Raw genomic sequence first — 25376 nt, forward strand, 5'->3', positions numbered from 1 at the left:
TAATGCCTACATTTTTTTAAATATTAAGTATACCTACCAGTGGCGAAGGGTGGAATTATGACGAAAGTAAGCCGTCCCCAAAGAAAAGGAAATGCATACTGCGTGATACAAACTCCGGTTTCTCATAATATCTAGATACAGTACAAGTATGAATATGCATGAATTTTTAAAGGTAACCCCGTGGGAATCGGCTTGCATGAACTCTTCGCTGCTACCTACCCATGACTTCTTGGAATAAAATATTTGTTGCTTATAAAAAATATTAATTATTCATCTACTGTTAAAAAAGTTTTGAATGCTTTCACTTGTCCGATGACATGATAATGTTACTCGTATCTATTTGAATATTAATTTGTTTGAGCTATAGCTAAGTGAGCCGTGATAGCCCAGTGGATACGACTTCTGCCTCCAATTCCGGAGGGTGTGGGTTCGAATCCGGTCCGGGGCATGCACCTCCAACATTTCAATTGTGGGCATTTTAAGAAATTAAATATTATGTGCCTCAAACAGTGAAGGAAAAACGTCGTGAGGAAACCTGCATACCAGAGAATTTTCTTAATTCTCTGCGTGTGTGAAGTCTGCCAATCCGCATTGGGCCTGCGTGGTGGACTATTGGCCTAACCCCTCTCATTCTGAGAGGAGACTCGAGCTCAGCAATGAGGCGAATGTGGGTTGATAATGATGATAGCAAAGTAGCTGTAGGCACAGAAAACATAATATGTAGGTACGCGTGAAAATCGGAATTTTGTATCGGCTTTAGTGTAAGCTCCAATCCCCTTGAATCCATTGTAATTTGTAACTTATGGTTAAAGTGTAGGTGGCTAAAAATTAGGATCATGTTCTTTGATTCTTACATCTGTCCATCATGCCGACTGAGGCCGAATTATGTAATTTGTCATTTTATTTACGTAGGTAGGTATTAATCAATCATACATGATAAAAATGATATTTATCTTTTCTGCTTATATATACTTTTAGGAATTATAAATTATTGTTTCTGATATTTATTACGGTTTTGAGCTTATATAGCTTCGTAAATAGGTTAGGTTCCTACTAGCTAAAGCTAAAGTGATTGACAAAACGAAACGAATAGTTTCATTCTACATAATTATTATAACACAAGTTGAAAGAAAGCCTGCGATAGTCAGATATAGGTACCTAATTTGATAAGTCAGCCTTCATAAAATTAGACGTTTTTGGAATCGAAGTTTGTCATTTAACGCTCTTACTATAGTTAGGTACGTGTGGTAGAACTATGGAGTTTGCTCCGTGATGGCTTCGGAAGGTGTAGGGACCAGATCCTCAATTATTGTCCATGCATAAAACGTAACGCCATTTCGAGATAAAGGTCAACCGCCGAATTCAACTCGGCTGGGCAGCATTCGGGAAACTTCGCGATATCTTTTCGTCCGAAATTCTTCAGTAGGTACCTGAGGACAAAATTCCTATGGTTCCGAAATTTGGACACTAACCATGGTCCTCATAAGAAAGCTCAGAGTCACACAGCGGGTGATGGAACGCGTTAATAAGCTCGGAGTATCTCTGTGTGATTGAATCAGAAATGAGGAGATCCGCAGAAGAACCAAAGTCACCGATATATCTCAGTCGTTCGAAAAGCCGCTGGGTCCCAAGACGCTGGAATGGCGACCCCGCACTCGAAAGCGCAGTGTTGGTCGACCACCCACCAGATGGACTGAGGACATCAAGCGAGTCGCAGGGGTTCGCTGGATGCAGGCGACTCAGGATCGTGATGTTTGGAAGTCCCTACAAAAGGCCTATAACCCTTCGCTAGAAAGTAGAAACCGTTAAGATTAAATATCTTTAACTTTTTCTTCCAGTGGCCGCCCACCTGGGGCGTAAGTTTTTTAAGCCTCCTTGTACGAGTAATTCCACAAGAAACTATACAATGGCGTAGCTACCGAGGTGCTATCCAGTGCTATGCCCCGGGGCTATCAAGCTCAGCGGCCCTCGAATCCTTACCAGGAAATTAGCATGGGCGTAGTAGTTCTTCGGACGCACAGATTAACGAAGAGCTTTACTAAGTACCTACCTACACAGACTAACGAAGAGCTTTACTAAGTACCTACCTACATACATAGACTAACGAAGAGCTTTACTAAGTACCTACCTACATACAGAGGCTAACGAAGAACTTTACTAAGTACCTACCTACACAGATTTACTAAGAGCTTTACTAAGTGCCTACCTACAGAGACTAACGAAGAGCTTTACTATGTACCTACCTACACAGATTTACTAAGAGCTTTACTAAGTACCTACCTACATACAGAGACTAACGAAGAGCTTTACTAAGTACCTACCTACACAGATTTACTAAGAGCTTTACTAAGTACCTACACAGATTAACCAAGAGCTTTACTAAGTACAAACTTCAGTACTTATATTCCTAGTTTATTTTAAATCGCATGTTTATTGGGTGTTTTTATAAATTTTTGGGCCCAAGGTGCTGGGATGGCGAACCCCCACCGGAAAAGTGTTTGTCAACTCCACTACGTGGACAGAGGACATCAAGCGGCTCCCTGCAATCCGCTTGATGTGCTCAGTCCACCATGGAGACCGTTGTTTGACAGTTCATGCAAGTGGCCTACGTCCAGCAGTGGACGTCCATCGGCTGTTAATGATGATGATGATGATGATGATGATGATGATTATGTTCAAAAATAACTTAAATGCATTCTTAAGTAGGACCTATTTACCTACTTAGCCATTTTTTTCTATTAGGTAAAAGAATCGATGACTGGATTTGATTTAAGGTTTGAGTTTGGTTTGAACTATTCCAATTTTAAACCTCCTACCTGCCTTGCATGCGCCCGGCGCCGGTGTATTTTTTGCGCGCAGGCGCAAGTCATGGCCGGTGGAAGGCGTTTTTGCGCGGAATTTTGGCGCCAAACTATTTACAATAATTAATTCTTACATACCATATAATGGACGCGATTCATTTTATTTTGATCAGTTTTTGTTCACGCGGATAGCTTAAGGTTATTGCGTGATACATTCCGTGTGTTATTGGGAGGAACTGTCCACAGCGGTCGTTTTATTATACAGACATTTTATTTATGAGGGACGAATGAATAATGATTTAATGATTATAAATAGACTTGTTGTATGTACCGGCCTTCCATTTCATGTATAACTAGCAGACACCTAGCAGTTTCACCAGCGTTGTTCCCTTTCCCGTGAGAAAGCGGGGATAATATATAGCCTAAGACACTTTTAGCCAAATAACGGGGCTTTCTATTGGTAAAGGATTTTCAACATCGGTTCAGTAGATCCAGAGATGACACCCTATAACACTACAAACATTACATTGGCAATGGGCGGGGCACATAGTTCGAAGAACCGATGGACGTTGGGTCTCAAGGTGCTGGAATGGCAACCAGTGTTGACCAATGTAGACCAGTGTAGACACCAGTGTGACTAGAAAGCACAGTGTTGGTCGACCCCCCCACCAGGTGGACTGATGACATCAAGCGAGTCGCAGGGATTCGCTCAGGATCGTGATGTTGGGAGTCCCTATAAAAGGCCTATGTCCTGCAGTGGACGTCCATCGGCTGATATGATGATGATGAATATTAGTATAGTAGTGGGTAGGTACCTACCTATAAACTGCAAAATAACAGTCTCAAATTCCCTAGGCATCCGTACCGGCGTAGTAGTATACCTACTATAATACCTACCTAGGTCTTTCGTATTTTAATATTTTTTTATATTTCTATATCTGCTTACCAAATTTAGTGTTGCCACAAGGACACGAGAGTCATTTGAAGAATCTATCTGAATTTGTTAACATTTTTGCAATAAGGTCACCTATGCAGCTACCTACGATACGAGTAACACAGGTGACCGATCGTTAGGTATTTGTCTTTGACACAAGTTATTTTACGTCATATTATGCTGATCGGTCGACATAATAATAATTATGAAATAGATGTCGAGACAACATTTAACAATTTAGTCATGTCGGGTTAATGGCCGGCCTTTGCTGATGAAATACTCGTGAAGGTTATATCAAATTATGCTCAGGTAGGTAGGTAGATACCTGACGAAATCGAGCGGTGCCCTCTGGCAAAAAATAAATTTAAAAAAAAAGTTGGTGTGAATGTATATCACACGGAAACTGATCAGAGGTTCTCGACCTTCTCGACAGTTTTTAGACAGATTAAAATAAAAGCTGTCCTTTTATTTTCGGAGGACAAAATTCTCTCAGGCTGTCAACCCTTCTTTTTCTACATTTGAACTAAAAACGGCGCGATCATCGACATTCTTTGACACTTGCTATATCCTGTTTACCAACTTCCAAAAAAGGCAGGCGTTGTCTGTCTATAAGTTATATTATTTATTTCGAATTGGTAACACAAGTAGCTAGTTAGGTACCTAGGTACCTTTATGATTTACTTTATTATTTTTTTAGAACTTTATTTGGGTAAAAAGCAATGATGATAAAGTACTTTACTGAAATTACCAAATTGGTACATTTCTAATCGTACCAATCTAGAATTTCTACCTCTCGCAAATCCTCTTTAAATGGGAGTTTCTTATTTCGAAGCGTCTTTTTAAGTGTTACCCAGGGGCGTAGCTACCGCCGTATCAACCGTATCAATGATACGGGGCCCCCGGACTGCAGGGCCCCCTTACGTGTGAAAGCAAAAATTAGTAAAATGTAGGTAATCCTCAATCTCTTTTTTTCCCTGGTTAAGAGTGCGCCCAAAAGTTGGAAACATCCTGCAAATTGCCTACATAGGTCCAGTCACTGTCATATTTATTTTAAGCAAGCATTTTTGTTTCTTTTGTGAGAAATCTTTACCATTCATTTGGGCTCCCCAACTAATTTTGATACAGAACCCCTCCAAGGTACGCTACGCCACTGGTTTACCTCATGACTTTGTTTACTTATATATCTGAAGCCGGTGTCAAGACAAATAGAAATAAGTAGTTTATATTTTTTTTGGCACGGCCTTCAAATCATTTTTCGTGTCGAAGTCGGTAGAATATATTTCAAAGATTTTATACTCTAGACTATGAATAGGTAGATAGATACCCAGAATGCTTAGTATTCGGAAGCCGATTAATTCGAATTGTCAAGGAAAAATTGAATATTGGTTTGGATCGGAAAATTGGTTCGTCATTATTTTCCATTTTTAAGACATCAACTTTTGAGTACTTAAGCATGAAAATACTAGAGGACCACGTTTTTTACTTAAAATCGTATCATCAAGATGAAGTAGTCTACGTTTTAAGATTTCAAACTGTTACAGAGAAAGTCAGTCAGGCTCAGAGTCACACAGCGGGCGATGGAACGAGCTAAGCTCAGAGTAGGTATCTCTGTTTGATCGAATCTGAATTAAAGAGAGCCGCAGAAGAACATAAGTTACCGACATTGTTCAAATAGCTTCGTATCTCGAAGCTGAAGTGGCAATGAGGGGCACATAGTCCGAAGAACCTATGGACGTTGGGGTCCCAAGGTGCTGGAATGGCGACCCCGCACTAGAAAGCGCAGTGTTAGTCGAACTCCACCAGGTGGACTCATGACATCAAGCGAGTCGCAGAGATTAGCTCGTGATGTTTACATAAGGCCTGCAGTGGACATCCATCGGCTGTTATGATGATGACGACAGAGAAAGTTTGTGCTAAGGTTCCGTATTTACAATAATGACATTCAGAAAATCAGAAAATATGTTAACAAGTACCCAAGTATTAGGTAGAGGTACTGAGGTGGGCAGATATGGAAAGCGTACGAAAACAAACACTAGTCTGATGTAGTAGGTAGCTTTTTTGGCGACGTATAGTTTTTTAAGCTATTAATATGAATTTTATTCTGGCGGTCGAATCAATCTTTCAGTGACCCAACGCGTGTGTTAAATAATTCATGATGGGCCGATTTTGACTGGGAAATGAATCGACCATGTTATTCGACGGTGCTGTAAAAAGTACAGCTCGTGAAGATTAACTTGACACCTAGCTCGAGTGATGTTTTTACTGTTTTTTTGGTTTGGTAGCCAGGTGTCAAGTTAATGCACACGAGTTATTGATAGTTTACAAACATATTGTTACGAGTACTTGAAGTCGCCTCGCGATTTTACTAGCGTAGCGTAGTTGCCATTCGCGTTCGGTTTGAGGTACCAGCTGAAAATCTGAAAACTCATTTTCCAATTTTTGGATTATTCGGATCACTTGTTGCGGTTATTTTGTGGGGACGTAACCGATCTATAGTATAAAATTATCATTGATCTTTACACATCTAACAGAATTTAAAATCATTGGAAAAAGACATAAGTATAAAACATTATACGGTTAAATAGAGAAGTCGCGAGCGTCGGCTGTATAGGCAATAGTTATCGCTTTTTGACAGTCGGGTATAAAGCAGACAGATCTATTATCTAGCCATCGTTGTCTACAGTCGGGAAATAAAGTAGGTACTCGTATTTAAGTATTCCGTTTAAGACAACGATATTCTATAACTTTTAGGGATTCGTATAATCCCTAAAAATAGAACGCTTCGAAAACAAAAATCAGATTAGATTTCTGGAGGTATATCTACCTAGGTATAACGTTTTACATAAAGATATCTGAGAGTTCGACTGTGCCCGACGATTGATATTTCAAATTCAATGTGTTTCGTGAATACTATTGCCCCCGTCCGTACACTAGCATATATCCAGCGTACACGGGTTGATCCCAAATAATATTATGATGTAGAAGAAAATAGAAAATAAAATATTTATTGTGATATATTTGGAATTACGTATAAATTATGCTATTTAATTTTTGTTAACTTAGGCACTTAGGTATGATTTTATCACTGATGCTCGAGTTCTGAGACTTGGTCGCTAACAATGGGCCTCATAAGAAGGCTCAGAGTCAAGCAGCGGGCGATGGAATGAGCTATGCTCGGAGTATCGTTGCATGATCGAATCAGAAATGAGATGCGCAGAAGATCCAAAGTCATCGACATAGCTCAACGTGTCGCGAAGCTCAAATTGGCAATGGGCACATAGTTCGAAGAGCTGATGGACGCTGGAGTCACAAGGTGCTGGAATGGCGAGCCCGCACTAGGAAGCCCGACCCGAAAGTCGAAACGAAGACTCTTGAACTCTTGGTTTTGGTGTGTGTGTGAGAGCAAAACAAAGACCCGGGTGGTTTGAACAAAAACTGCTCGTAAAACTTCCTCACTAATTAGACAGCGTGGTATAAAACCCTTACGTCTAGGGCGAGGAGGCCGGTGACGCACAATATTTTATTAAAAATCGGTCCATAAATGACGGAATTATCGCTGGACATACATAAAAAAAACATACATACAGCCGAACGTAGAACCTCCTCCTTTTTGAAGTCGGTTAAAAATATCATGAATATTCGTTCGTATTACGAATACTTTGGTACAAGTAGAAGGACCGTTAACTGAGTTCGAGTAAATATATTTGTTTACCCTCATTTACCGTTTGATATGTCAACACAAATTACCTACATAAAACAGGTAACCACTACAATTATTAGTTTACGAAGTTATGTTTTGTTTTGTATGAAAATAAACGATCGCGTATAGCGTGACTTCGTTATATTTTTTATTTGACCACATCAACACCTAATGGTAAGTGATGATGCAATCTAAGATGGAAGCGGGCTAACTTGTTAGGATGAGGATGAATCCACCTACCAGCCAGACCTGGACCAATTAAGATAACCTCAATCGGCCCGGTGATCGAACCCAGGACTTCCGTCATGTAAATCCACCGCACACACCACTGCGCCACGGAGGCCGTCAAAGAAATAAAATCATATTGTGTTATTTAATATTTTTTGTTCTGTTTATATTTTATTTTTGATTCTGTTTTATATTTCTGTTTAATAAGAGTTCGTTATCAACCCATATACGGCTCACTGCTGAGCTCGAGTCTCCTCTCAGAATGAGAGGAGTTAGGCCAATAATCTACCACGCTGGCCCAATGCGGATTTTCAGACTACACACACGCAGAGAATTAAGAAATTTTGTGGCGTGCAGGTTTCCTCACGATGTTTTCCTTCACCGTTTGAGATACGTGATATTTAATTTCTTAAAATGCACACAACTGAAAAGTTGGAGGTGCATGCCCCGGACCGGATTCGAACCCAAACCCTCCGGAATTGAAGGCAGAAGTCAAATCCACTGGGCTATCACGTCTCTAATATGGAATAAGAGTTAGTTAGTGGAAAATATACCTACTTATACTTATATTGCAAGGAATTCCTTAAGCCTTCATCCTTCCTTCCTTCCTTCAAGACATAAACTTTGCTCGGAGTTTTTATCTCTACCACGCGATGGACCCAGCACCGGCACGGTGAATCCATGGATTGCTGAGATATTCGTCTTATAAAAAGTTTCTACTTTTAAATTGTTGAAAAACGTAATTATCGATTCAGATTTCATTCAGTATTATTTCTTATAAAAATGTGAATACCTACCAAATATTTAATTTTTAACTTGCAACTAGGTACATGCTTAGGAAGTGCTTATCAATGTTAACGCGTAATTATTTAAAAAATATTTGTTTATATTAAAAGGTTATGCACTTTTACGATAATATTTTTGACGATCTCGTCTCGACGCGGTTGCGAAGTAGTGTTTTCCAGAAGTACAGTGACAGTCGCCTGTATGACGTTCATAATACGTACTATTATCGTAAATCGCGTCAAACTTTCAAGAGTAAAAGGAACTGTCACCCGCATTATCCTACATGAAACGAACGAACTGTAGTGTTTTAAATTACTTAAAAAAGTTGTGGTTCTGAACCCAAGTTCGGATCAATTTAGGAATTATTTTTTTTAATGAAGTTGGTTTTAGGAGAGCGACCAGTTACTAGTCTAATTGCTTGGCAGGTACGTCTTTGCCTACTTACTAGGTAAATAGCAAAGACATATTATATGTACGTAATGTTGCCAAGCAATTTAGCGTTTAGTCACGAAGCCATCTAGAAAGTAATCAAGGGTAATAACTTATTGTTTACATAACACCCTTTTCAACCAGTTTATAATCATTAAGGTCGCAATTAAGCGCTATTTCTAACTTATTAAAATTATTTCTTACTAATGAAGTCGTCAAAAAAACAATACCTAGTGTATGCCAATTAGGCCATACTTGTATGTAGATTGGAAAGCCCTTAACATCTCGCTAGAAACAAAGATCAAACTCGTGCATAAATTCGTCTTCTCCATTTTTCTCTATCGGGCTTAGACGTAGACCCTAAAATCTGTCGCAAACGAATAGACGCTTTTGAGATGTAGTGTTGGAGGAAAATGCTCCGGTTCCCATGTACTTGGCTCCCATGGAATTGGCTGGATGAGGAAAGCGGAGGATCGTTTGTGGTAGCGCACTCTCGGAAAGGCCTATGTCCAGCCGTGGACGGATACAAGCAGATGATGAATACCTGCCGATTCAACTTTCCTGTCCAACTAATGCAAAAGCCTATGGTAGATAAATAGCTTATATATTGGGTGTCATAATCGTACGTACAACCCGGGCGTGTATAGAATCCTCGACTTCTCGGTTTTGAGATGGACCCTTTAACTGCGAATCTATTGAGGCACAATGACATCATCCACAGTAAAATTAAATTACGCATTTGCCTAGCACAAAAACAAAGTGACATTATTCGATGAAACGCAATTTCTCATGAAATGAAACCATGTAGGTTATTATTATTGAACTCTCGTAAATAATAGTAAACAAACGAGATAAGAACGACGTATTTTTTGTTAAGTGCCGGCCTGAATTAAGTTTATCTTAATTTTGCTTAAATTGATCGATTGCTACTTGTGAATTGTTGGACAGTGTTATTGTATATTCTTTCTTTGACCGCTGTGAGTGCGGTCAAGGTAGCCCATGACTGCGATTAGCTGACCTTTTCAATCTATGAAAATAAACATCAAATCAATAGACAAAATGTCATTTACCTACTACGAGTAGGTGATATACCTATTCGTAGTAAGTAACCATGAATCATACATAGAATACATATACATAGAATCTCAATTTCGTATATGTCAACTAGCATACGTCAAAGATAGTGAATTAGCCTGCTGATACTATGTGATAAATGACGATGCAGGATGGAAGCGAGTTTATTTTGAAGAGGTACAAGTATATCTACCCGTACAGACTGATTCTACGTGACATCGTACCGGAACGCTAAATCGCTTGGCGTTAATTTTATGTAAAATATAAATAATAATATAATCAAAGTAACTATTCTTAATAAGTAACTATACTTATCATATGTTTCCTGGAACTTGGTCTATCAGTTATTAATGCCAATTCTATTCAAATTATCATAATATAATAAATAATAGAATCTTGCCTTTTAATATTTAAATAAAAATGAAAACAACATTTATTAAGCCAATACAATGCTAATTACAAAGCTATGTAAACTTCATTTTGTTTTTACATAACAACTCATGGACTAATAAAAAATATTACAAAAATCATCTATAACTCGAAAATCATTAAAAATGCTTACCTATTGTATAACTTTTTTTTCTATTAGTGAATAATAACCTCTTTGTCAGCGTAAAGCTTTAAAAGGCCTCCCTTTAACTGGTTTACAGCGATTGTTTAAAAAATGGCGAGTAGTGGAGCAAGCCCGCCCGTAAGTTCAGTGCATTCCGCGTGGCCAATCACATCGTTCGCCGCACGAACGTTTCACGTGCGATAAAGTTTTCCGAGCGTGGCTGAAAATTTTCATAACTTTATTAGTTAAATTATCGAGTTTACTCAAATATATTTACAAAGATACATAAACTTACACGTGTTTTAATAAATATACTGTATATTTTACATTTTACGAGACGTGACGTCTTATGTTGTCGTGAAAATGGATAGAGTTATAATTTTATTTGTACTCATGTTGTGGGTAAAGACAAGCGTGTTGGGTGTTGAAGAACTTCTACAAGAGTTGCCGACGTCGACGGTACAGATGGAACGGCTGGCGCATTACATATGCATTGATTTATTTGAAGCTGAAACGGTAAGTGTGTAAATTTTGTTATAAATATTGCACACAAGCTGACTATCAGCGGTTTCCTCTGTATAGTTTTCACCCCCGTGGGAGTACGGAGGTAAGATATAGCTTGTAATACTCACAGATAACGTGACTTTCTATATTGGTATAAGAATTTTTAAAATCGGTTTATTAGATCCTGAGATTATCTCCTACAACCCGAAGATTTTATAGTATAAAATCGTTGTTACAACCTCACAAACTTTACCCCTTTATACTTTTAGTAAAGACTAGCGGAGGCCTCCGGCCTTAGACCTCCTACCTACCTAATCTGACCCTCTCACAAAATCCGTCCCTATAGGATGTCTACTTACTCTACTCTACTCTAAACGATCTCTCTTCCAGATTCCTATTTTACGTCAAGCGATTTTCGAGATTCCGTGATGAGTGACATTCGCTATCTATTAATATATTAGCGGACGCCCGCAACTTCGTTCACGTAAAATCTGTTTATTTTTCCACAAAAAAACTAGCCTATGTTCTGCTCCAAGGTTCACTTTATCTCTATACCAAATTTCATTCAAATCGGTTCAGCGGTTTAGCCGTGAAAAGGCAACAGACACTTTCACATTTATAATATCAGTATAGATATCCATAAAATTCTCGTGTCAGTGAAACGCCTCTCCGAAATGGCTTGACCGATTTTGATGAGGTTGAGATCAGAATAGGTTCTGGTCTGAGAATAGGTTCTATTTTTCACACCCCTAAGTGAAAAGGTTTTTTTTTACCAAAATAATCCCTAGAAATAATTTATTATCATGCCAATTAGTCCACCACGCTGGCCCAATGCGGATTGGCAGACTCTCACTCACGCAGAGAATTAAGATAATTCTCTGGTATGCAGGTTTCCTCACGATGTTTTCCTTCACCGTTAGAGACACGTGATATTTAATTTCTTAAAATGCACACAACTGAAAAGTTGGAGGTGCATGCCCCGGACCGGATTCGAACTCACACCCTCCGGAATCGGAGGCAGAGGTCATATCCACTGGGCTACCATGGTTCCTACTAGAAATAATATATAAGTTTATTTTAAATAATGAATAGAAGCAGAACTGGCAGATGTTCAATATGAACAATACTTTTTAATATTTTTGTATGTATTGTTTGGCATTACTCATAAACTATTGGACTGATTTTCATGATTTTCGTGGAAACTCGGTTAAGAACAACTTGCAGGGTTTGTTTGATTGAGATCAAAACGTAAGATGTATATTCTGAAAAATATTTATTTAGGTATACCTACGCTGGAAAATTTACCGACGAGAACTACATTTACCTAGCTCTACATTAGAAGATTTACGGGTGCGAACTATATTATAGCGAATAATAATTAATAAATGTTGTGAAATTTTGCTGACAGCGTTAACTACTTGTCAGAGTGTCCGAAGTTATTTACATAATTACCTACGGAAAATATGTGTAATCTACATTCCATTAAATATATATTGTGAAATATATTAACCAATCGATCAATATTACGAGTATATACTAAAAGTCGTATTTTCAACTGACAAAAGACAGAGAGAAGGTTAACAATTCGACGTGTATATATTTTTTTATGTACGAACTTATTGTGTAACTTTTTACTGAGTAGTCTGATTTTGATATATTTTTTTATATTCTAGCAGACGCCCGCGACTTCGTCCGCGTCAAATAAAGTTTTTACACAAATCCTTCGGGAACCATGGATTTTCCGGGATTCAATGTAGCCTATGTGTTAATCCAGAGTAGAATTTATTTCCATTCCAAATTTCAGACAAATCGGTTCAGTAGTTGCGGCATTAAAGAGTAACAAACATCCAAATAAACATCCACACAAACATCCATACAAATACTTTGTGTGTTTATAATATTAGTAGGAAAAGTATTTTATCAGAAAAGTCGTCATAGGTATCTATCTGATTTTATAATAGGTCGACGTCCCGCGGTTTCATCCATGTAGTTCCCGTTCCAGTGGGGAACACTCTTAAATAATCTTGTGTTTTTTTTAATTTTCTATTTTTTACAAAATATGGTACATGTACCTACCCTAGTTAAAAACCTTGTGCACACCACTGCCCTCTTTATAATATCAGTATAGACTAGTAGGCGTCCCGCGGTTTCACCTACTCGATAAGTGTAATCAGCACTATTCTCTAACGATGTTTTGTATAACTCGCAAGTGCGAGTTTCAATTTCACCGTTTTTCTCATTCTATAGTATCGTAGTAAACAGAGAGAGATAAAGGTGAATTCGAAACTCCCATTTGCGAGTTATAGAAATATCATTACAGAATAGCCTAGCTGGGTATTACTCCACTATCAGATTGTAATAACATAGCAGTCATAATCCCCCTCTTCCAAGTTCGCGGTCACGTTTGCTCATTATTATAAACAAGTTATAAATTTCCAGTCGATATCTAGATTATCATTATCAATATCAATACTAGCTGACGCCCCGCGGTTACACACGCGTAGTTTCCGTTCACATGAGAACACGGGGATAAAATATAGCCCATGACATTCACAAATAACGTGGCTTACTAGTGGTAAAAGAATTTTTAAATCGTGTTTAGTAGATCTTACCCCATCAGATATTACCCCCTACAACACCACATACTTTAACTCTTTATATTAGTTTAACCCATGAAAAATATTATTCTATATACATAATATTTTATAAATAATTATACGTTCATTTATTATTTATATAAAAATAAGTGTCCTCGATTAAGCAGATACCTAGGTACAGGTACAATTATTATTATAGAAATAAGAAGTATGTATTTATAGATATTTCATAATTATTTCTATAAATATGTACCGACTTTTAATAAATTGTGATTTATGGTTCTGTACCCCAGAAGGGAAAAAGAGCTCTTAAATAATATAGAATCGTTATCAGTCATCAAAGCATTCGACGAAAATATACCCTTGACCCCATTCACAGAAAACATTATGTACAAGTTAAGTTACGTAGGTATAACCACAATAAATAATTCAAGTTATAACACAAGGTATAAACTAGGTACCATATACTACAGTATTACCAACTGTTGTATCAAGTCATATCATATAAAAAACACGTTCAAGTTTCTTAGAATTTGTTTTTAAATTATATTATAACGTTAAAGTTAAAATAAAGAATGTATTTAATCGGCTATTAATCAATCTACTGCGCAAAGATTTCCTTATTAAGGTTATTGAGGTCAATGTCCGCTATGATAGATAAAGGTTGCGTTCTTCATGCTAAATAATGCAGATTACTTCCTTATGACAAAAAAATAGACAAAAAGCTTTTATGTTACCAACTTTAACGAATTATATTTATATACTAATACTAGCGGACGCCGGCGACTTCGTCCGCGTGAAACTCGATTTAAACTTTCAACTACCCCTACCCTACCCCCTACCCTACCCTACCCTTACCCCTACCCTACCCTACCCTTACCCCTACCCTTATAGGGTCAGGAAGGAAAACTCGACTTATTTTTATATAGTAGATTATAAAAAGGTAAAGTTTAAGAGTTTGTGTTTTTGTGAGGTTTCTCTGGATCTACTGAACTGATTTTAATAATTCTTTCAAGGTTATATCCCCGTATTCCCATGTGAATTATAAAGATGTAACGTTTGTGAGATTGTAAGTATTAATATCTAGATGTACCTACTGTTTAAAAATTCTCTAACCAATAGAAAATCACATTATTTGTGAGTGTCTTCTATACCGCTATTGTAAATGCGAAAGTTAGTCTGTCTGTCTGTCTGTTACCTTTGCACGGCTAAACAGCTGAACCGATCAAGATGAATTTTGGTATAATGGTAAATTGGATCTTGGAGCAAACCTTTTTGACCCTAAAATAAAAATAGAATTGGGTGAAATAGGGGTTGAAGGATTGTATAAAAAGTCCTTCATTTTTAGAGTTATAGGTTACAGTTTCTTTGAATTTGTTTCTTTGAAATTGAAATTATTTGAATAAAAATTTGTTCTTAAATCATAAAAAAAAAAAATAGAAAACATAATGTGATTCAAGAATTTTTAAAATTCAACCCCTATGTGGTGAAATGAAACTTTACATTGTTTTCCACGCGGACGTCCGGTTATATTCAATCCCCGTAGTTACACTGGTACGAGATCTACGAAGGTGAAACCAAGGGGCATTTGCTAATTAATATGTAGGTACATAAATATTTGCTATACAGTTTTGTGGTAAAAATTAGAGCGACCCTATAATCCGTAAATGCACGATTAAGTACAAATATATACTGTATACTCTTAGGTTGAAATAAGTAAAAGTAAATGTTTCATACGTGATTAATACTTCTTTCACTTTTGCGTTACCTGTCCTTCGCAAAAACTTTTACTACAAGCTGTAAATAAAATGCTACTTAAGCAGGTATTTGTTGCTTTATATTTACTTTTTATCAACTTACCGGTTCGCTAACATTTTGACAACGGTGAAGTGAAACAGTAATGTAGTCAATACTAAAAAGTTACTAACGGAACCAAACTGAATACTTTTTTTTAATTTTTTATTCATCGCAGTTTGCTTCGTGCCACAATTGTATTATGATCCGTTCGCACTATTTTCATTGCAAAATTGATTTGATCTCTTATTTATTTATTTACTTATACTTTTTTAATTTTTAAGAATGCTTGTAAAATACAAATGATAATACAAAACTCTTCATATAAAAAGAAATCCATCTCTCCCGTTGCGGGGCATTTGAGTGCCCAAGTAACCGGTGTTCAGATGTCGAGAGTGAGGAACTGTAGAGGCTTAAAATATGTAATTAGTAAATGTTGAGTACCAGAAAAACAAACTTATTTCCGGACTAGCGGCCCTACCAATAGCCCTCTTCAAAGCATGACCCTGACCCCGACTTCCAATTCTTTAATTTAACATTCACAAAAGGCATCACTTTTTTGGTCAAAACTTTGAAAGGAGGCTCTGGCGTCTGATCTACAATAACCATCTCTTTTTGCCACCGTCGCTGTCGATCGATTAAATTGATTTTAATTGGTAAATCGAATTGAATCACTTCTGCAAAGGTGTGCAATTGTTATAATGTTTAAATTTACGAGCCTATTTATTTAGCGAATGATTTATTTATTGAGTTCCTCATGGATAAATGCATGACAGGAAGACGGGTTGATAAGAGATCGCACCTTCCATCGTCGCATTTATACGCAATGGATATACAAGACGGAAGTTCTGGGCTCGATCCCTGGTTGGGCCGATTGAGGTTTTCTTAATTGGTCTAGGTCTGGATGGTTGGAGGTTTCGATTCTGGCTAGCTACACCCCCCTTCGGTATCTACACGACATACCGACTTGGCGGTACGTCTTTGTCGGTAGGGTGGTAACTAGCCAAGTCCGAAGCCTTCCACTAGCCAAAATCAGTCTTATATCACACTGTATCTTCTTGAACCAATTTTTAACCACCCTTGCTTTAGATTAGCTTTCTTTATACTTTCCAGTATCGACATTTGGCTGTGGGAAGCTCTAAACGGTATATTTTAGTGTGAATGTTTAGTAAATAGGCTATAAACCGTACTAATAGTCAATGAGTCAATTCAGCAACACGCTTCGCCGTCTTTTTGCACGCAAACAGCTCGAGTCATAGACTTGTAAAATAGGCAGATGGTATCTCCCTGTCAAACAACTGAATGTCGCCGAGTATCTACTATCTACGTATACGCGGTACGGTATCTGTACTTTTTATTACATCTATGGTTCGAGTAACTTCCGTTGAAGTCTTTTTAAATTTCCGTAAACAACCAACCTATACAAAAATACAACAACATTCTGAATAAGCGTTTAAACTGGTACATATTTGGGTTTAGGGCTCTGATGCTTGAGTCCTGGCTGGGTCTGAGTCTTGGGTCGGTGTAAGACAAATACTAAGCTGTTCTTTCTTCATATAGAAATTTTCAATGCAAACCGAAGTTGGAAAGTTGATGGTAACAACCATTTACATGTTAGTGATCGTTCAATAATAAAATAATAATAATAAGCAAACATTATCCTGAACCGACCAGCATTGGAGCAGTGTCGTGGGTCTAAGTTCCATATTCTCTTTCCTATAACGCTGGTACACACATACAAACATATAACATACACACATACATACGCTCCAAAAACATTACCCTCCTTGTGACGCAGTCGGGTAAAAAGGGAAAAAATCAATGGTAATTTTATACTATAGGTAGATCGGTTACGTCCCTACAAAACCGCAAAAAGTGATCCGAATAGGCTACAAAACTAAGCCCACACATGCACAATTTTGTCTTTTATTCCATTATTTATTTATGTATATGTAGTTTTTACACTTCCTGAACACATAACTTATTGTAGACGATATTTTATTTAATTTCAGCCAACATACATAATACATAATATACATACATAATACATAATATATTTTGTTCTTTGATTGCAGTACTCAAGTCTAAGCGCGAAGCTCCTAGAGGAACGTAAACGGTGTGAACAAAACTTTTTAAGTGAGTATAATCTACTAGGTTTTAATAAATTATCAGAGATTAATTTAATAATACAAAACCTCAATAGCTCAATAGTAAAGACTAACCAGCAAGGGATGGTGGTTCATCTTGAGTTTATTAAGGTTATACATGTAGTATAAATAAGAGTCACAGTGGAATTGCTAAGTTTTATTAAAACAATCAGAGCTAATTTACATTTTGCGTGTTCCCTATAGCAGAGCTGGCGGAAAAGAGTGATTGTCACAGACAATATATTATAAACTAAGATGACATTGACAATTGACATTAATAGGTACACTATGGTTGTGAGTGCAGACAGATAATTATAAAATAATTAAGATTAGCAATATATTAATATTGCCTGCCCAATTGCAATTATCACTTTACAACACTTCCCCTCATGCGTAACATGAGAACAAATCTCTACAATGCAGGATTATACAAAACATAAAAATTAACAACTCAGGTTAATAACAAAAATAATCTCTACATTGCCCATCTCATATCTAGCATGATAGTATAAGTGGTACAACAGACTCACAATTATAAGGATACCAATACACACAAGAACAGATGCCTATGATTCTACATCTTTCATACCCAAGTCATTAACAAAACCTAAAAATTTATGATTAGTTAAAGGTTTTGTAAACATGTCAGCTAACATTTTTTCAGTGGGTAAATAGCTGACTGTGACATCCGTTTTTCTAATAAAATCCTTAACAAAATGGTAACGAAGGTCAATGTGCTTTGTCTTCTTGTGGCAATATTCATTGGTTTCAAGCAATTTGATTGCACTTTGATTATCACTAAAGATTCGACAATTAAAATGTTTCACAAAAATTTCATACAAGAAATTTCTAAGAAAACACACTTCTTTGCATGAATCACTTAGGGCTAAGTACTCGGCTTCAGTACTTGAAAGCGCAATACATCGCTGTTTGCGCGACTCCCAATGCACAGTAGAGCCGCCAATTTTAACTATATATCCACTATAAGACCGTCTGTCTACGACATCATTGGCCCAGTCGGCATCTGCAAAAACTGTTAAATCAAAAGTACCAGATTTAACGAAAACTAATTTCTTATCTTTAGTGCCATTTAAATATCTTAATATTCTTTTTGCAGCCAGCCAATGATCTCGTGTAAATGCAATATTAAATTGGCTTAAATGACTAAGAGCATAAGTAATATCAGGGCTTGAACATACTGACAAATACATTAAGCTTCCAATCAACTCTCGATATGGATACATACTATCCTCTACAATATTGTTACATGAGCCTTTTTCCAACTTATTAGCAACCATAGGTGTAGAGGCACTCTTACAATTTGTCATACCAAAACGCTTTAATAACTTGTTAATATAGTCTGATTGGTCAAATGTTATAGTCCCATTGGCTCTATCTCTATGTATTTTCATACCCAAACAATTTTTTAAAATGCCTAGGCGTTTAACACTAAATTCAGATTCTAGCAAGTCATACAAGTTTTCCTTATCCTTAGAACTATTACTAAAGATATAAAAGTCATCAACATATAATGCCAGAATCGTTAATTGCTTGTTATTTCTTTTTATATAAACACATGGCTCACATCTATTTTGTACATAACCATTGTTAGTCAACAAAACGTTTACACTATTATTCCACAGCCTACTTGCCTGTTTAAGGCCATATAAACATTTCTGTAACAAACAAACTTTAGTCTTATCATATGAGAACCCTAAGGGCTGTTCCATATAAATAATTTCATCAAGACTACTATGTAAGAAGGCTGTGTTTACGTCCACATGTTCTATGTCCATATTTAATTCATTAGCAATACAAAACAAAATTCTAAGAGAAGTATGACGTACTACCGGTGAAAAAGTTTCAGAGTAGTCAACACCCGGTTTTTGACTAAAACCTCTTGCCACAAGACGTGCTTTATATTTTGTACTGTTACCTGACTCATCAGATTTTAATTTATAAACCCATTTGGAACTAACTATATTGCAGTCCTTTGGTCTATCAACTAATTGCCAAACATTATGTTTTATTAAAGAATTATATTCATCACGCATTGCTGTGAGCCAACAATCTCTATTAGGACTTGCCATTGCCTCATCATAAGATTGAGGTTCATCATAGATAAACCATTGACAAAGAAAAGATACATCTGATGAATCAGATAAGTCATAATCTTTATACCTATCTGGCTTTTTATTCCGAGTGGAACGAACCAGTCGTTCGCAACTGGTACTGGGAACCTGTAGCACTAAATCTTCCCCTCGAACGATAGTCTCGTTCCATACCATTGCATCTGACTGATTACTGTCTCTTTCACTCAGCACACTCTCCTCAGCACTTTGGAAGGAAGATTCCCCTGAAACTGGAGACAAAAATTCATTATTCCGCTCAGATTGACTAGAATTAATGACCATGTCATTTTCATGATTGCATGGACTATTGCTTTGCAAATCCATGTTATTTTCATTTGGACCTATGCTTTGCATATCCACATTATTATTAATATTTCTATTTTCAGTTGGAACCATGCTTTGCAAATCCAAACCTGAATAATTTTCATTTATAGGGTTGCTTTGCATACCTATATTATTATAAATAAAATTATTATTATTACTACTATCACAGTGTATCATTGTATTATCACAGTGGTTTAAGAAATGGTTTTCAAAAAATATTACATTTCTGGAAACAATTATCTGCTTAGGGTTAGTGGGGTCAATCAATCTATAGCCCTTAGTGTTCTCACAATATCCTACAAAGATGCAAGATCTTGATTTAGAATCAAGCTTATCTCTTTTTACCTGTGGAATAAGTGTCATAGCTAGACAACCAAAAACACGTAAATGGCTCAGGTTGACTTTGTTACCTGTCCATGCCTCCTCTGGAGTTTTATTGGGAACTGCTGCTGTAGGGCTTCTGTTCTTAAGATATATAGCTGTAATTACAGCTTCTCCCCAATACTCTTTAGGAAGACTAGCTTCACGAAGCATACAGCGAACTTTCTCAAAAAGTGTCCGGTTAAGTCTCTCAGAGACACCATTTTGAGACGGACTATAAGGAGCAGTAGTTTGATGAACTATACCCTCACTCTGTAAATATTTAGAGAAATAAGCACTGCAATACTCTCCACCCCTATCAGTTCGCAGACATTTTATAGAAAACCCAGTTTGCTTTTCAACAGTTGCTTTAAAATATTTAAATTTGGACAAAACTTCGGATTTATATTTTAATAAATAGCCATATGTTTTTCTAGAAAAATCATCGGTAAACGTTACCAGATATCTAGACTCACCCAGACTACATACAGGCATCGGACCACACACATCAGAATGAACAAGCTCCAACAACTGCTTGGAACGTTTTGCTTCACCCCTAGGAAAACTTTGCACTGCTTGCTTCCCCTCAACGCATGTTACACACTTGTTAGTGATTGCACCATGCTGAGTCGAGTGAATATTAACACCAAAAGCGAGTTTACAGAGAACACTTACCCCATGATGACTCAAATGTCCAAGCCGCTTATGCCATAAGCACAAGTCAGGTGTAACTTTGGCATTTTCCGTTGTGTCAAGCGAACTTTGTGGCTGGGACACAATATTCACATTGGTTACAGCTAAAGACTGCTCCTGTGAATCATATAAAACATTGTCCAAAATATAAATACCCCCCTGTCTGGTGGCAGATACAACAAGAACTTCCCCTTTGAAAACATAACATTTAGTATTATTAAATTTAACAGACAAAGCCTTCTCACATAATTTATATACACTAATTAAATTTGTTGAGAGGTCAGGTACATATAAAACGTCTGTAACTAATTGTGTCTTGTTATTTTTCATAGGAATCTTAACACTACCGTAACCTAGACATCTTAAGGTTGTACCATCAGCAACTTGTACAGTTCTATCACAATTTGTAATATAACTAAACCACTTTATTTCTTTACACATGTGCATAGACGCGCCTGAATCCACAATCCAGTCCTTGTTCTCGAAGACACCAAAACAGTTGGCCACCAATGCTGTTGTTGTGTTGCCTCGCTGTTCTTTCTTGTATTTAAAACATTTTGATTTTTTGTGTCCACTGCGTTGGCAAAAATCACAAACAGGTACCTTTTTAGCCTTACGGTATTGTTGCTTTGACAAAAGGGCCATATCGTCTCTGCTTTCAGTCCTTCGTCGACGTTCTTCTTCTTGCAACAACCTGGTTCGTACTAAATCACTGGATATTATACCTGTGTAGGCAACCGCTTCGAGACTGGAAACTATTATATCATATTCTTGTGGAAGACCGCTTAAAATTATCTCCGCCACTTCAGCATCCTCTATGGTACGACCAATATCTACCAATTGTTGTACAAGAGTGGTAATATGTTCAAAGTATTTCTCCATACTATTAAAATCGGCATATGAAGCGTGATGTAATAGTCTCAACAATGCGACACGCCTCCCGAATCCTTTGTCTTCAAAGACTGAGCTTAATTTGTTCCACGCTTGCTTTGCTGTAGTAACATTTCGTATATATTGCACACATATAGGTTTAACAGATAAACTTATACGAGCGAGCGCGCGTAAATCCTTTGCAGGATCGACAGGCTCAGCTCCTTCAACACAAGACCACAAATCTTCTATGATGAGTAAGTGACGCATGTTAAATTTCCAGATTACATAATTACTCACGCCTTCTAGCTTTTCATGATGCAGATATCCACTCGCAACAGGATTCGCAGAAGCCATTTTTGATGAGCTCTGGTGACAATGGGTGACAACGTGTTACCACGCGGTCCACGCAGTAGATGTATTTTCTCAAAATTTTCACCAAATCTTGTAAATCGCGTGATCGGCCTATAACCTCTTGAGTTTATTAAGGTTATACATGTAGTATAAATAAGAGTCACAGTGGAATTGCTAAGTTTTATTAAAACAATCAGAGCTAATTTACATTTTGCGTGTTCCCTATCGCAGAGCTGGCGGAAAAGAGTGATTGTCACAGACAATATATTATAAACTAAGATGACATTGACAATTGACATTAATAGGTACACTATGGTTGTGAGTGCAGACAGATAATTATAAAATAATTAAGATTAGCAATATATTAATATTGCCTGCCCAATTGCAATTATCACTTTACAACAGTTCAATCCCCGCTCAGCTGGACTATTGTCGTACTCACTCATAATGTCTTCTTTGTGGACTAGTTGGAGAGGGATGGGAATATTGATCGTATTTAAAAGATATGGCAAAAATCCTTTTTTTTTTTTAATAATTCTTAATTTACGGTTCATTCAGGGGAGCAGTTTAAAGGACCTACAGAAAGTTGAGGCATTAGACGGCGAAAAAGTATAGAAAGCTGTTTTCTTACTATGTGTGAAAATTCACGTAATTTGATGAAAATAGAACGAAAAGATTTTATGTTTAGATTAAATTAGATAACATTAGATATGGAAAATTTAAATTTAGAATTTGAGTTTTCATGAGCGTTTCGGATGATGTAACATTCTCAAACGGGGCGGTGGGTAAAACAAGTTTGGGAACCTATGGCTTAAGCCTTAAACCACGTAGCATATCGACATCATCCTCAGCGTATTAAACCCACGACGCTGCTTCAATTATCACTAATGTTATAAACTAATGATAATGATTGGGACTGACGGCTTATCATTCTCTCCGAGGCACCGCCAATCCAAACTCTGAACTGAAAATTCCCTGGCAAAAAACTCAGGACTCGAACCCAGGACCTGGTGATTCGAAGCATCATAGCCTAACTGTACCAACAAGGACATAGAAGCCATTAACTACCGAGCAAGTGGAAATATTATATTTTTTCTTTCGAACTTTCCTTCTAATTTAAGGTTCTAATCGTATAGCTGGGAAGCCACCAAACGTAGTAGTAACAGACCGAACAGTAGACAGAGTGTCTGTCGCGGTGACTTCGTCCAGACATATTCAATTAGTCGCTTTGGTAAACGAACATGACAGCGAAGAGATCGTAAGTAAAATCATCTCGTATATTTAGTTTAACATTGCAGTTACCGCTATTCTGTAATGAGGTTTTTGTAACTCGACAGTGCAGTTTCAAATACGTCTGTAGGCATCTGTCTCTGTCTAGCACGATACTAAAGATAAAAAGACGTAGAGACGAATTCGGAACACACACTGTCAAGTTATTAAAACATCGTTCCAATATAACGAACTTAAGAAAATTCTCAGGTATGCAAGTTTCCTCACGATGTTTTAAAATGCACCTAACTGAAAAGTTATGTGCATTTTAAGAATTTAATGGCTTCCGAATCGAAGCCTAGGTCTGAGGTCATATCCACTAGGCTATCATGTCTGCCCCCTAGCCAAGTGGCACGTCGATTCTCTTTCTACGATCGCTAACGCTTCGACAACTAGAAAGACGTATGGGAATGACATTTACTATCGACAGGTCACGTGATCAAGATCTGTCATTCCCATACATTTTTCTAGTTTTCGAAGCGTTAGCGATCGTAGAAAGAGAATCGACGGGGGGGCTGGGCCTGAAGCCAAGTGACATGTCAATTCTCTTTCTACGATCGCAAACGCTTCGAAAATTCAAAAAATTATAGGAATGACATTTGCTACAGACAGGTCACGTGATCAAGTTGTCGATCGTATCTGTCATTCCCACACATTTTTTTAGTTTTCGAAGCGTTAGCCTTTGTAGAAAGAGAATTCGACGGCCTCTGTGGCGCAGTGGTATGCGCGGTTTTACAAAACGGAGGTCCTGAGTTCGATCCCCGGTTGGGCAGATTAAGATTTTCTTAATTTGTCCAGGTCTGGCTGGTGGGAGGCTTCGGCCGTGGCTATTTACTACCTTACCGGCAAAGACGTACCGTCAAGCGATTTAGCGTTCCGGTACGATGCCGTGTAGAAACCGAAAGGGGTGTGGATTTTCATCCTCCTCTTAACAAGTTAGCCCGCTTCCATCTTCGACTGCATCATCACTTACCATCAGGTGAGATTGTAGTCAAGGGCTAACTTGTAAAGAATAAAAAAAAAAAATCGACGTGCCTTCACAGAAATATTTATTAAAACTTATTTGTTAATTTCTTCTTTTCATTTTTATTTTTATTTTTTTTAAGATATATTACAGCCTTATAAAAAACAATGAAAAGCCTGACGCACTATATCCCGATCCTAATAATTACTACACGTTCTGGACTGCTAGCCTGAGTCCTAACGGGACCCCTTCCCTGTGGAGAAGAGGGAGGAACTTACCATCGTGGAAACAGAGCGAGAAATTCTTGCGAAATGGCGTCAAAACTGGGAATCAATATGATATCAAGTTCATTTTTTTAATGGACTCGTATAAAAATGATACGAATTATATAAGTGGTCGCTTCTGGTGGCATAGTGATCGTAAGTGAATAATTGAAATATATATATTTTTTTATTTTAATATATTTCTAAGAAATTATTATTCATTATTAATTTATTTTAATATATTTCTAAGAAATAATCAAATACTATTTCTATTTAAGTATCTTAGCTTGGATAAATAATAATTAGTATTGAATATTAGTTTTTTCATTCTAATTAGACGTAGAGATTTCAATTTTTTTTACATAGAAATTATTAGGTAATACATAGATATTGTAATTTATTTTTTCAGCTGCGGACTTAGATTTTGACGTAATAAATAATTGTGTTCAAGAGATACAGGGAAATATGTACCACAACAGAATTGGAGTAAGTAAAATTTAATTTTAAAATTAAGCTATTTTTTAACTTTTACATACGCGAGTAAAAACTCCAAAGGTACTATATTCGGAGAAAAAGCTATACCCAAGTTCAATTCCTGAC

At 37.1% G+C, this 25376-nt stretch overlaps 1 protein-coding gene across 1 annotated transcript in view; it reads left to right on the forward strand.

Moving 5' to 3' along the window:
- Positions 1 to 10628: 10628 nt before the first annotated feature.
- The window catches only part of LOC112046739 (tyrosine-protein kinase receptor torso), a 29261-nt gene continuing 14513 nt past the window's right edge, over positions 10629 to 25376 (forward strand). Inside the window, exons 1-5 of the mRNA XM_052887672.1 lie at positions 10629 to 11021; positions 17476 to 17536; positions 23402 to 23538; positions 24656 to 24932; positions 25186 to 25262. Coding sequence (XP_052743632.1) covers positions 10869 to 11021; positions 17476 to 17536; positions 23402 to 23538; positions 24656 to 24932; positions 25186 to 25262 — 705 coding nt within the window. The 5' untranslated portion in view covers positions 10629 to 10868. The remainder of the gene's footprint in view (positions 11022 to 17475; positions 17537 to 23401; positions 23539 to 24655; positions 24933 to 25185; positions 25263 to 25376) is intronic.

The sequence above is a fragment of the Bicyclus anynana genome, chromosome 20 (genome assembly GCF_947172395.1).
Source record: "Bicyclus anynana chromosome 20, ilBicAnyn1.1, whole genome shotgun sequence".
NCBI classification, from domain to species: domain Eukaryota; kingdom Metazoa; phylum Arthropoda; class Insecta; order Lepidoptera; family Nymphalidae; genus Bicyclus; species Bicyclus anynana.